Source organism: Ranitomeya variabilis, chromosome 6 (genome assembly GCF_051348905.1).
Source record: "Ranitomeya variabilis isolate aRanVar5 chromosome 6, aRanVar5.hap1, whole genome shotgun sequence".
In the NCBI taxonomy this organism is placed as follows: Eukaryota; Metazoa; Chordata; class Amphibia; order Anura; family Dendrobatidae; genus Ranitomeya; species Ranitomeya variabilis.
Window position 1 is genome coordinate 562,914,999 of NC_135237.1, and position 13,306 is coordinate 562,928,304.

General features: G+C 47.5%; 1 protein-coding gene across 9 annotated transcripts in view; it reads left to right on the top strand.

Moving 5' to 3' along the window:
* Positions 1 to 13,306, top strand: part of ADGRB1 (adhesion G protein-coupled receptor B1) — a 478,004-nt gene that overhangs the window by 194,687 nt on the left and 270,011 nt on the right. For all 9 annotated transcript variants that reach the window (XM_077271339.1, XM_077271330.1, XM_077271332.1 and 6 more), the window contains exon 11: positions 1,739 to 1,807. In XM_077271339.1, coding sequence (XP_077127454.1) covers positions 1,739 to 1,807 — 69 coding nt within the window. The remainder of the gene's footprint in view (positions 1 to 1,738; positions 1,808 to 13,306) is intronic.

Here is a 13,306-nt window from a genome sequence, read left to right on the forward strand (position 1 = left end):
ATTAGATACACGGCTCAGCAGTCAGCATCACACAGGATAGGATTAGATACACAGCTCAGCCGTCAATATCACACAGGGTAGGATTAGATACACGACACCACAGACAGTATCACACAGTATAGGATTAGATACATGGCTCAGCAGTCAGTATCACACAGGGTAGGATTAGATACACGACACCACAGACAGTGTCACACAGTATAGGATTAGATACATGGCTCAGCAGTCAGTATCACACAGGGTAGGATTAGATACACGACACCACAGACAGTGTCACACAGTATAGGATTAGATACACGGCTTAGCAGACATTATCACACAGGATAGGATTAGATACACGGCTCAGCAGACAGTATCACACAGGATAGGATTTGATACACAGCTCAGCAGTCAGTATCACACAGGAGAGGATTAGATACACGGCTCAGCAGACATTATCACACAGGATAGGATTAGATACACGGCTCAGCAGACAGTATCACACAGGATAGGATTTGATACACAGCTCAGCAGTCAGTATCTCACAGGATAGGATTAGATAACGGCTCAGCAGTCGGCATCACACAGGATAAGATTAGATACACGGCTCAGCAGTCAATATCACACAGGGTAGGATTAGATACACGGCTCAGCAGACAGTATCACACAGGATAGGATTTGATACACAGCTCAGCAGTCAGTATCTCATAGGATAGGATTAGATATACGGCTCAGCAGACAGTATCACACAGGAGAGGATTAGATACACGGCTCAGCAGTCAGTATCACACAGGAGAGGATTAGATACACAGCAGTCAGTATCACACAGGAGAGGATTAGATACATAGCTCAGCAGACAGTATCACACAGAATAGGATTTGATACATGGCTCAGCAGTCAGTATCACACAGGATAGGATTAGATACACGGCTCAGCAGACAGTATCACACAGGAGAGGATTAGATACACAGCTCAGCAGTCAGTATCACACAGGAGAGGATTATATACACAGCTCAGCAGTCAGTATCACACAGGATAGGATTAGATACACGGCTCAGCAGACAGTATCACACAGGAGAGGATTAGATACACGGCTCAGCAGTCAGTATCACACAGGAGAGGATTAGATACACAGCAGTCAGTATCACACAGGAGAGGATTAGATACATAGCTCAGCAGTCAGTATCACACAGACTAGGATTTGATACATGGCTCAGCAGTCAGTATCACACAGGAGAGGATTAGATACACAGCTCAGCAGTCAGCATCACACAGGATAGGATTAGATACACAGCTCAGCAGTCAGCATCACACAGGATAGGATTATATACATAGCTCAGCAGTCAGCATCACACAGGATAGGATTAGTTACACGGCTCAGCAGTCAGCATCACACAGGATAGCCTTAGGTACAGTAGCAATGCAGCAGATGATGTCACTCATGGCTTAGGCTTAGATGCAGCTTAGATACTGCTAACCACACGTCAGACACATCAGTAGTCAGTGTCATGTACAGAACATCTCAGCTTGGATGCGTCTTCACAGCCAGCACATGGAGGATGAGAGTATCCGAGCTGGCAGGAAGCAATGTAGAGGAGATGATGTTCCTGACGGACATGTGTGGACCGCCGAGAATAGCATGAAGACCGGGGGGCTCCACGTGGAGAGCGGGGGTCTGGGTGGTAAATCTGCTGTGGCGTGAGGTGGGACGTCGCTGACCAGCTGTCATGCTGACGGTTTCTTCCGTCTCTTCCCACAGAACTTCGTGCAGATCATCAGCAACTTACTGTCCGACGAGAATCGGGACAAGTGGGACGAAGCGCAGGCGGTGAGTGACGGCCATCCCTCCACATCCTGACATCGGGCACTGCAGGGGGCCACAGCTTACAGCAGACCCCTCATGGGCAATGCCCACTGCTGCGCCGACCCCATATAGGAGGAGATGAGCAAGCGCTATCAGTGAATGGAGGGCTGTGAAAGGGTTAACAGCCATGGGGGCCACATAGTAACCATCACTGTGGGGCCCCGACTTCAATGCTGCAGATGCTATACCGTACACAGCCTGTAGACCTGTGTGGCGGTTTTTTTAGAAGAAAGCGGCAATGTTTTTCTAATGTGAGTTGATACTAACGAATCGTCACGTGAGCAATTTTCTGACGCTTCCTGTATAGTTGCTCCCATGGCAAAGCATCACTACAAACCAAGGGGCTCATGCTGGTCTGTTCCTTCTCTGCCATAAAGGTAAAGCTGCTGCAGAACCTCGCTGCTCAGTATGGCATAAGAGATATATTCCTGCCACACAATATGATTTCCCCACAGTATATTCCCCCACACACAGTGTGGATATACGGGGGGGTCGGTGGTCACCCAGGTCCACTAGTCGAAACCGCATGGACCAGGGATCATCCCACTGAACGCTCGCTCTCCCTTTAATGTGGGCGTAACACTACTCAGACAACACAGGGTGAGGGTTAACCAGTGTGGCAACGCTTTATTGGCCCACAAAAGAGGCAGGTAACACACAGAACAGTCCCAGCACAGTACCCAAGATGGTGCACATTACAGAGTCTCACCCTTCCGCTGACCCACCGGGATAAGAGCAGCTGCGACTTCAGAGCTCTCAGGGTCGACTAACCCCACCTGTGGCACTCACAGTGAGGAGGTAATGACAAGCTTAGGAAAATGACAGTCCATTCAGGTACAAGGGCCAAATGACCATAGGGTTACAACCTGGCTTCTCTGAACATATCCTTAGGTATCAGGTGACCAGATGGTCCCAACCTGGTTTCTCCAAACGTATCCTTAGGTGCCAAGTTACCGGATGGTCCCAACCTACTTTTTCCAAACATATTCATAGGTGCCAGGTGACTGGATGGTCCCATCTTCATTTCTCCAAACGAATCCTTGGGTTCCAGGTGACTGGATGGTCCCAACCTGGTTTCTCCAAACGAATCCATGGGTTCCAGGTGACCGGATGGTCCCAACCTGGTTTCTCCAAACATATCCATACGTGCCAGGTGACCGGATGGTCCTAACCTAATTTGTCCAAACGAATTAATGGCTTCCAGGTGACTGTATGGTCCCAACCTGGTTTCTCTAAACAAATCCATGGGTTCCAGGTGACCGGATGGTCCCAACCTGGTTTCTCCAAACATTTCCATAGGTGCCAGGTGACCGGATGGTCCCAACCTGATTTCTCCAAACGAATCCATGGGTTTCAGGTGACCGGATGGTCCCAACTTGGGTTTCGTAAACATATCCATAGTTAAGCAATTGTCCAGATCTGTGTTCTTCGAATCGGTGCCGGGGTCCCCTAAGTTGGGATCCTGTAGAATTATAAATCTGTGACTATTGATGGAGCAATGATTTATTGCCTGCTGTCCTGTCTCTGGTCCTTTGGATGTTTGGATGTTTTGGCTGAATATCTGTCTTTCACCCCATCAGAGAGGCATATCACCTCTTTTTATGTTTAACAAGTGTCTTTCAGTCAAGCATCATAAATAAGGGGAAGAATGGTGACTACCATCTCGCACTGTTTGATTATGTAATCTATTTGCATAGATTTTCCTCCTCTGTTTGGAATGCCAGCAAACTGTGATCTAGACAATGCCTAATTAGCATATCAGTAAACATCACTAGACATCAAGGATAAGAGCACAATGTTACATCAAATGTCAACTTACAAATCAATATTTCAGGCTTACAAAATCAAAAGTCTGTTTTCTTAACCAACCAGAAAGAAACACATATATTCAAAAGTCAACATATAGATATTCTTTCTCACTTGCTAAAAATAGTCATATGGTTAATTAAGATACAATGCTGTGTCTCCACACCCAGTATGATTGTCCTCACAGTACACCCCCCCACACACTATATGATACCCCCATAGTGCATTAACCCACACACTGTATGAAGACCCCCATAGTACATTCCCCTATACACAGTACAATGTCCCCACAGAACATTGTCCCAGGCACAGTATGGTGTCCCCACAGTACATTCCCCCATACACAGTATGATGTCCCCACAATACATTCCCCCACACATAGTTTGATGACCCCACAGTACATTCCTCACACACAGTATGATGTCCCCACAGTACATTCCCCACACTCAGTATGATGTCCCCACAGTATATTCCCCCACACACAGTATGATGTCCCCACAGTTCATTCCCCACACACAGTATGATGTCCCTACAGTATATTCTCCCACACTCAGTATGATGTCCCCACAGTACATTCCCCACACTCAGTATGATGTCCCCACAGTACATTCCCCCACACACAGTATGATATCCCCACAGTACATTCCCCGACACTCCGTATGATGTCCCCACAGTACATTTCCCCACACACAGTATGATGTCCCCACAGTACATTCCCCACACACAGTATGATGTCCTCCAGTAAATTCCCCCACACACAGTATGATGTCCCCACAGTATATTCCCCCACACACAGTATGATGTCCCCACAGTACATTCCCCACACACAGTATGATGTCCCCACAGTATATTCCCCCACACACAGTATTATGTCCCCACAGTACATTCCCCACACACAGTATGATGTCCCCACAGTATATTCCCCCACACTCAGTATGATGTCCCCAAAGTACATTCCCCGACACTCAGTATGATGTCCCCACAGTACATTTCCCCACACACAGTATGATGTCCCCACAGTACATTCTCCCCCACACAGTATGATATCCCCACAGTACATTCCCCCACACACAGTATGATGTCCCCCAGTACATTCCCCCACACAAAGTATGATGTCCCCACAGTATATTCCCCCACACACAGTATGATGTCCACACAGTATATTCCCCCACACACAGTATGATGTCCCCACAGTACATTCCCCACACACATTATGATGTCCCCACAGTATATTCCCCCACACTCAGTATGATGTCCCCACAGTACATTTCCCCACACACAGTATGATGTCCCCACAGTACATTCCCCACACACAGTATGATATCCCCACAGTACATTCCCCCACACACAGTATGATGTCCCCCAGTACATTCCCCCACACACAGTATGATGTCCCCACAGTACATTCCCCAAACACAGTATGATGTCCCCACAGTACATTCCCCCACACACAGTATGATGTCCCCACAGTTCATTCCCCACACACATTATGATGTCCCCACAGTTCATTCCCCACACACAGTATGCTGTCCCCACAGTATATTCTCCCACACTCAGTATGATGTCAGCACAGTACATTTCCCCACACACAGTATGATGTCCCCACAGTACATTCCCCCACACTTAGTATGATATCCCCACAGTACATTCCCCCACACACAGTATGATGTCCCCCAGTAAATTCCCCCACACACAGTATGATGTCCCCACAGTATATTCCCCCACACATAGTATGATGTCCCCACAGTACATTCCCCACACACAGTATGATGTCCCCACAGTATATTCCCCCACACACAGTATTATGTCCCCACAGTACATTCCCCACACACAGTATGATGTCCCCACAGTTCATTCCCCACACACAGTATGATGTCCCTACAGTATATTCTCCCACACTCAGTATGATGTCCCCACAGTACATTCCCCACACTCAGTATGATGTCCCCACAGTACATTCCCCCCACACACAGTATGATGTCTCCACAGTACATTCCCCCACACACAGTATGATGTCCCCCAGTAAATTCCCCCACACACAGTATGATGTCCCCACAGTATATTCCCCCACACACAGTATGATGTCCCCACAGTACATTCCCACACACAGTATGATGTTCCCACAGTTCATTCCCCACACACAGTATGATGTCCCTACAGTATATTCTCCCACACTCAGTATGATTTCCCCACAGTACATTCCCCACACTCAGTATGATGTCCCCAAAGTACATTCCCCCACACACAGTATGATGTCCCCCAGTAAATTCCCCCACACACAGTATGATGTCCCCACAGTATATTCCCCCACACACAGTATGATGTCCCCACAGTACATTCCCCACACTCAGTATGATGTCCCCACAGTACATTCCCCCCACACACAGTATGATGTCTCCACAGTACATTCCCCCACACACAGTATGATGTCCCCCAGTAAATTCCCCCACACACAGTATGATGTCCCCACAGTATATTCCCCCCCACACAGTATTATGTCCCCACAGTACATTCCCACACACAGTATGATGTTCCCACAGTTCATTCCCCACACACAGTATGATGTCCCTACAGTATATTCTCCCACACTCAGTATGATTTCCCCACAGTACATTCCCCACACTCAGTATGATGTCCCCAAAGTACATTCCCCCACACACAGTATGATGTCCCCCAGTAAATTCCCCCACACACAGTATGATGTCCCCACAGTATATTCCCCCACACACAGTATGATGTCCCCACAGTACATTCCCCACACACAGTATGATGTCCCCACAGTACATTCCCCCACACACAGTATGATGTCCCCCAGTAAATTCCCCCACACACAGTATGATGTTCCCACAGTATATTCCCCCACACACAGTATGATGTCCCCACAGTACATTCCCCACACACAGTATATTCCCCCACACACAGTATTATGTCCCAACAGTACATTCCCCACACACAGTATGATGTCCCCACAGTTCATTCCCCACACACAGTATGATGTCCCTACAGTATATTCTCCCACACTCAGTATGATGTCCCCACAGTACATTCCCCACACTCAGTATGATGTCCCCACAGTACATTCCCCCACACACAGTATGATGTCCCCCAGTACATTCCCCCACACAAAGTATGATGTCCCCACAGTATATTCCCCCACACACAGTATGATGTCCCCACAGTACATTCCCCACACACAGTATATTCCCCCACACACAGTATTATGTCCCAACAGTACATTCCCCACACACAGTATGATGTCCCCACAGTTCATTCCCCACACACAGTATGATGTCCCTACAGTATATTCTCCCACACTCAGTATGATGTCCCCACAGTACATTCCCCACACTCAGTATGATGTCCCCACAGTACATTCCCCACACTCAGTATGGTGTCCCCACAGTACATTCCCCCACATAAAGTATGATGTCCCCACAGTATATTCCCCCACACACCGTATGATGTCCCCACAGTATATTCCCCCACACACAGTATGATGTCCCCACAGTACATTCCCCACACACATTATGATGTCCCCACAGTATATTCCCCCACACTCAGTATGATGTCCCCACAGTACATTCCCCACACACAGTATGATATCCCCACAGTACATTCCCCCACACACAGTATGATGTCCCCCAGTACATTCCCCCACACACAGTATGATATCCCCACAGTACATTCCCCAAACACAGTATGATGTCCCCACAGTACATTCCCCCACACACAGTATGATGTCCCCACAGTTCATTCCCCACACACAGTATGATGTCCCCACAGTTCATTCCCCACACACAGTATGATGTCCCCACAGTATATTCTCCCACACTCAGTATGATGTCAGCACAGTACATTTCCCCACACACAGTATGATGTCCCCACAGTACATTCTCCCACACACAGTATGATATCCCCACAGTACATTCCCCCACACACAGTATGATGTCCCCCAGTAAATTCCCCCACACACAGTATGATGTCCCCACAGTATATTCCCCCACACACAGTATGATGTCCCCACAGTACATTCCCCACACACAGTATGATGTCCCCACAGTATATTCCCCCACACACAGTATTATGTCCCCACAGTACATTCCCCACACACAGTATGATGTCCCCACAGTTCATTCCCCACACACAGTATGATGTCCCTACAGTATATTCTCCCACACTCAGTATGATGTCCCCACAGTACATTCCCCACACTCAGTATGATGCCCCCACAGTACATTCCCCCACACACAGTATGATATCCCCACAGTACATTCCCCGACACTCCGTATGATGTCCCCACAGTACATTTCCCCACACACAGTATGATGTCCCCACAGTACATTCCCCACACACAGTATGATATCCCCACAGTACATTCCCCCACACACAGTATGATGTCCCCCAGTACATTCCCCCACACACAGTATGATGTCCCCACAGTACATTCCCCAAACACAGTATGATGTCCCCACAGTACATTCCCCACACACAGTATGATGTCCCCACAGTTCATTCCCCACACACAGTATGATGTCCCCACAGTTCATTCCCCACACACAGTATGATGTCCCCACAGTATATTCTCCCACACTCGGTATGATGTCAGCACAGTACATTTCCCCACACACAGTATGATGTCCCCACAGTACATTCTCCCACACACAGTATGATATCCCCACAGTACATTCCCCCACACACAGTATGATGTCCCCCAGTAAATTCCCCCACACACAGTATGATGTCCCCACAGTATATTCCCCCACACACAGTACATTCCCCACACACAGTATGATGTCCCCACAGTATATTCCCCCACACACAGTATTATGTCCCCACAGTACATTCCCCACACACAGTATGATGTCCCCACAGTTCATTCCCCACACACAGTATGATGTCCCTACAGTATATTCTCCCACACTCAGTATGATGTCCCCACAGTACATTCCCCACACTCAGTATGATGCCCCCACAGTACATTCCCCCACACACAGTATGATATCCCCACAGTACATTCCCCGACACTCCGTATGATGTCCCCACAGTACATTTCCCCACACACAGTATGATGTCCCCACAGTACATTCCCCACACACAGCATGATATCCCCACAGTACATTCCCCCACACACAGTATGATGTCCCCCAGTACATTCCCCCACACACAGTATGATGTCCCCACAGTACATTCCCCAAACACAGTATGATGTCCCCACAGTACATTCCCCACACACAGTATGATGTCCCCACAGTTCATTCCCCACACACAGTATGATGTCCCCACAGTTCATTCCCCACACACAGTATGATGTCCCCACAGTATATTCTCCCACACTCGGTATGATGTCAGCACAGTACATTTCCCCACACACAGTATGATGTCCCCACAGTACATTCTCCCACACACAGTATGATATCCCCACAGTACATTCCCCCACACACAGTATGATGTCCCCCAGTAAATTCCCCCACACACAGTATGATGTCCCCACAGTACATTCCCCCACACACAGTATGATGTCCCCACAGTACATTCCCCACACACAGTATGATGTCCCCACAGTATATTCCCCCACACACAGTATTATGTCCCCACAGTACATTCCCCACACACAGTATGATGTCCCCACAGTTCACTCCCCACACATAGTATGATGTCCCTACAGTATATTCTCCCACACTCAGTATGATGTCCCCACAGTATATTCCCCACACTCAGTATGATGTCCCCACAGTACATTCCCCACACACAGTATGATCTCCCCACAGTACATTCCCCCACACACAGTATGATGTCCCCCAGTACATTCCCCCACACACAGTATGATGTCCCCACAGTACATTCCCCAAACACAGTATGATGTCCCCACAGTACATTCCCCCACACACAGTATGATGTCCCCACAGTTCATTCCCCACACACAGTATGATGTCCCCACAGTTCATTCCCCACACACAGTATGATGTCCCCACAGTATATTCTCCCACGCTCAGTATGATGTCAGCACAGTACATTTCCCCACACACAGTATGATGTCCCCACAGTACATTCTCCCACACACAGTATGATATCCCCACAGTACATTCCCCCACACACAGTATGATGTCCCCCAGTAAATTCCCCCACACACAGTATGATGTCCCCACAGTATATTCCCCCACACACAGTATGATGTCCCCACAGTACATTCCCCACACACAGTATGATGTCCCCACAGTATATTCCCCCACACACAGTATTATGTACCCACAGTACATTCCCCACACACAGTATGATGTCCCCACAGTTCATTCCCCACACACAGTATGATGTCCCTACAGTATATTCTCCCACACCCAGTATGATGTCCCCACAGTACATTCCCCACACTCAGTATGATACCCCCACAGTACATTCCCCCACACTCAGTATGATATCCCCACAGTACATTCCCCGACACTCCGTATGATGTCCCCACAGTACATTTCCCCACACACAGTATGATGTCCCCACAGTACATTCCCCACACACAGTATGATATCCCCACAGTACATTCCCCCACACACAGTATGATGTCCCCCAGTACATTCCCCCACACACAGTATGATGTCCCCACAGTACATTCCCCAAACACAGTATGATGTCCCCACAGTACATTCCCCACACACAGTATGATGTCCCCACAGTTCATTCCCCACACACAGTATGATGTCCCCACAGTTCATTCCCCACACACAGTATGATGTCCCTACAGTATATTCTCCCACACTCAGTATGATGTCCCCACAGTACATTCCCCACACTCAGTATGATGCCCCCACAGTACATTCCCCCACACACAGTATGATATCCCCACAGTACATTCCCCGACACTCCGTATGATGTCCCCACAGTACATTTCCCCAAACACAGTATGATGTTCCCACAGTACATTCCCCCACACACAGTATGATGTCCCCACAGTTCATTCCCCACACACAGTATGATGTCCCCACAGTTCATTCCCCACACACAGTATGATGTCCCCACAGTACATTCCCCAAACACAGTATGATGTCCCCACAGTACATTCCCCCACACACAGTATGATGTCCCCACAGTTCATTCCCCACACACAGTATGATGTCCCCACAGTTCATTCCCCACACACAGTATGATGTCCCCACAGTATATTCTCCCACACTCAGTATGATGTCAGCACAGTACATTTCCCCACACACAGTATGATGTCCCCACAGTACATTCCCCCACACAGTATGATATCCCCACCGTACATTCCCCCACACACAGTATGATGTCCCCCAGTAAATTTCCCCACACACAGTATGATGTCCCCACAGTATATTCCCCCACACACAGTATGATGTCCCCACAGTACATTCCCCACACACAGTATGATGTCCCCACAGTATATTCCCCCACACAGTATTATGTCCCCACAGTACATTCCCCACACACAGTATGATGTCCCCACAGTATATTCCCCCACACTCAGTATGATGTCCCCAAAGTACATTCCCCGACACTCAGTATGATGTCCCCACAGTACATTTCCCCACACACAGTATGATGTCCCCACAGTACATTCTCCCCCACACAGTATGATATCCCCACAGTACATTCCCCCACACACAGTATGATGTCCCCCAGTACATTCCCCCACACAAAATATGATGTCCCCACAGTATATTCCCCCACACACAGTATGATGTCCCCACAGTATATTCCCCCCCACACAGTATGATGTCCCCACAGTACATTCCCCACACACATTATGATGTCCCCACAGTATATTCCCCCACACTCAGTATGATGTCCCCACAGTACATTTCCCCACACACAGTATGATGTCCCCACAGTACATTCCCCCACACACAGTATGATCTCCCCACAGTACATTCCCCACACACAGTATGATGTCCCCCAGTATATTCCCCCACACTCAGTATGATGTCCCCACAGTACATTCCCCCACACCCAGTATGATGTCCCTACAATACATTTCCCCATATACAGTATGATGTCCCCCACAGTATATTCCCCCACACACAGTATGATGTCCCCACAGTACATTCCCCACACACAGTATGTCGTCCCCACAGTATATTCCCCCACACACAGTATGATGTCCCCACAGTACATTCCCCACACACAGTATGATGTCCCCACAGTATATTCCCCCACACACAGTATGATGTCCCCACAGTACATTCCCTCACACACAGTATGATGTCCCCACAGTACATTCCCTCACACGCAGTATGATGTCCCCACAGTATATTCCCCCACACACAGTATGTTGTCTCCACAGTACATTCCCCCACACGCAGTATGATATCCCCTCAGTAAATTCCCCACACACAGTATTATGTCCCCACAGTACATTCCCCACACACAATATGATGTCCCCACAGTACATTCCCCCGCACACAGTATGATGTCCCACAGTATATTCCCCACACACAGTATGATGTACCACAGTATATTCCACCACACACAGTATGATGTCCCCAAAGTACATTCCCCCACACACAGTGTGATGTCCCCACACTACATTCCCCCCCACACAGTATGATGTCTCCACAGTACATTCCCCCCACACACAGTATGATATCCCCAGAGTACATTCCCCCACACACAGTATGATATCCCCAGAGTACATTCCCTCACACACAGTATGATGTTCTCACAGTATATTCCCCCCACACACAGTATGATATCCCCAGAGTACATTTCCTCACACACAGTATGATATCCCCAGAGTACATTTCCTCACACACAGTATGATGTCCCGACAGTATATTCCCCCACATATAGTATGATACCCCCACAGTGCATTTCCCCACACACAGTATGATACCCCACAGTACATACCCCCACATATAGTATGATACCCCCTCAGTACATTTCCCCACACACAGTATGATGCCCCCACACTACATTCCCCACACACAGTATGATGACCCCACAATACATTCTTTCAACACTGTGTGATGTCCTCACAATACATTCCTCCCAAACACTGTATGATGACCCCATCATCAAATAATTAAATTGCGCACATGTTTTTTACTGGTACATTAGATATGATGGCTGCTGCTTCCTGCAGTACATATGCCATATAGAGGTCAGTATGTGATATTGGTAGTGTTACATATAGAGCAGATACTGTCATATATTGGTTAGTATGCGATTTACCGTAGGTAATATTACATATAGAGCAGATACTGCTATATAGAGGTCAGTGTGTGATATAGGTAATATAACATATACTGCAGATACTTCCATATAGAGGTCAGTGTGTGATATAGGTAATATTACATATACTGCAGATACCTCCATATTGAGGTCAGTGTGTAATATAGGTAATATTACATATAGAGCAGATACTGCCATATAGAGGTCAGTGTGTTATAGGTAATATTACATATAGAGCAGATACTGCTATATAGAGGTCAGTGTGTGATATAGGTAATATTACATGTAGAGCATATACTTATACTGCCATATAGAGGTCAGTGTGTGATATAGGTAATATTCCATGTAGAGCAGGTACTGCCATATAGAGGTCAGTGTGTGATATAGATAATATTACATATAGAGCAGATACTGCCATATAGAGGTCAGTGTGTGATATAGGTAATATTACATGTAGAGCATATACTTATACTGCCATAT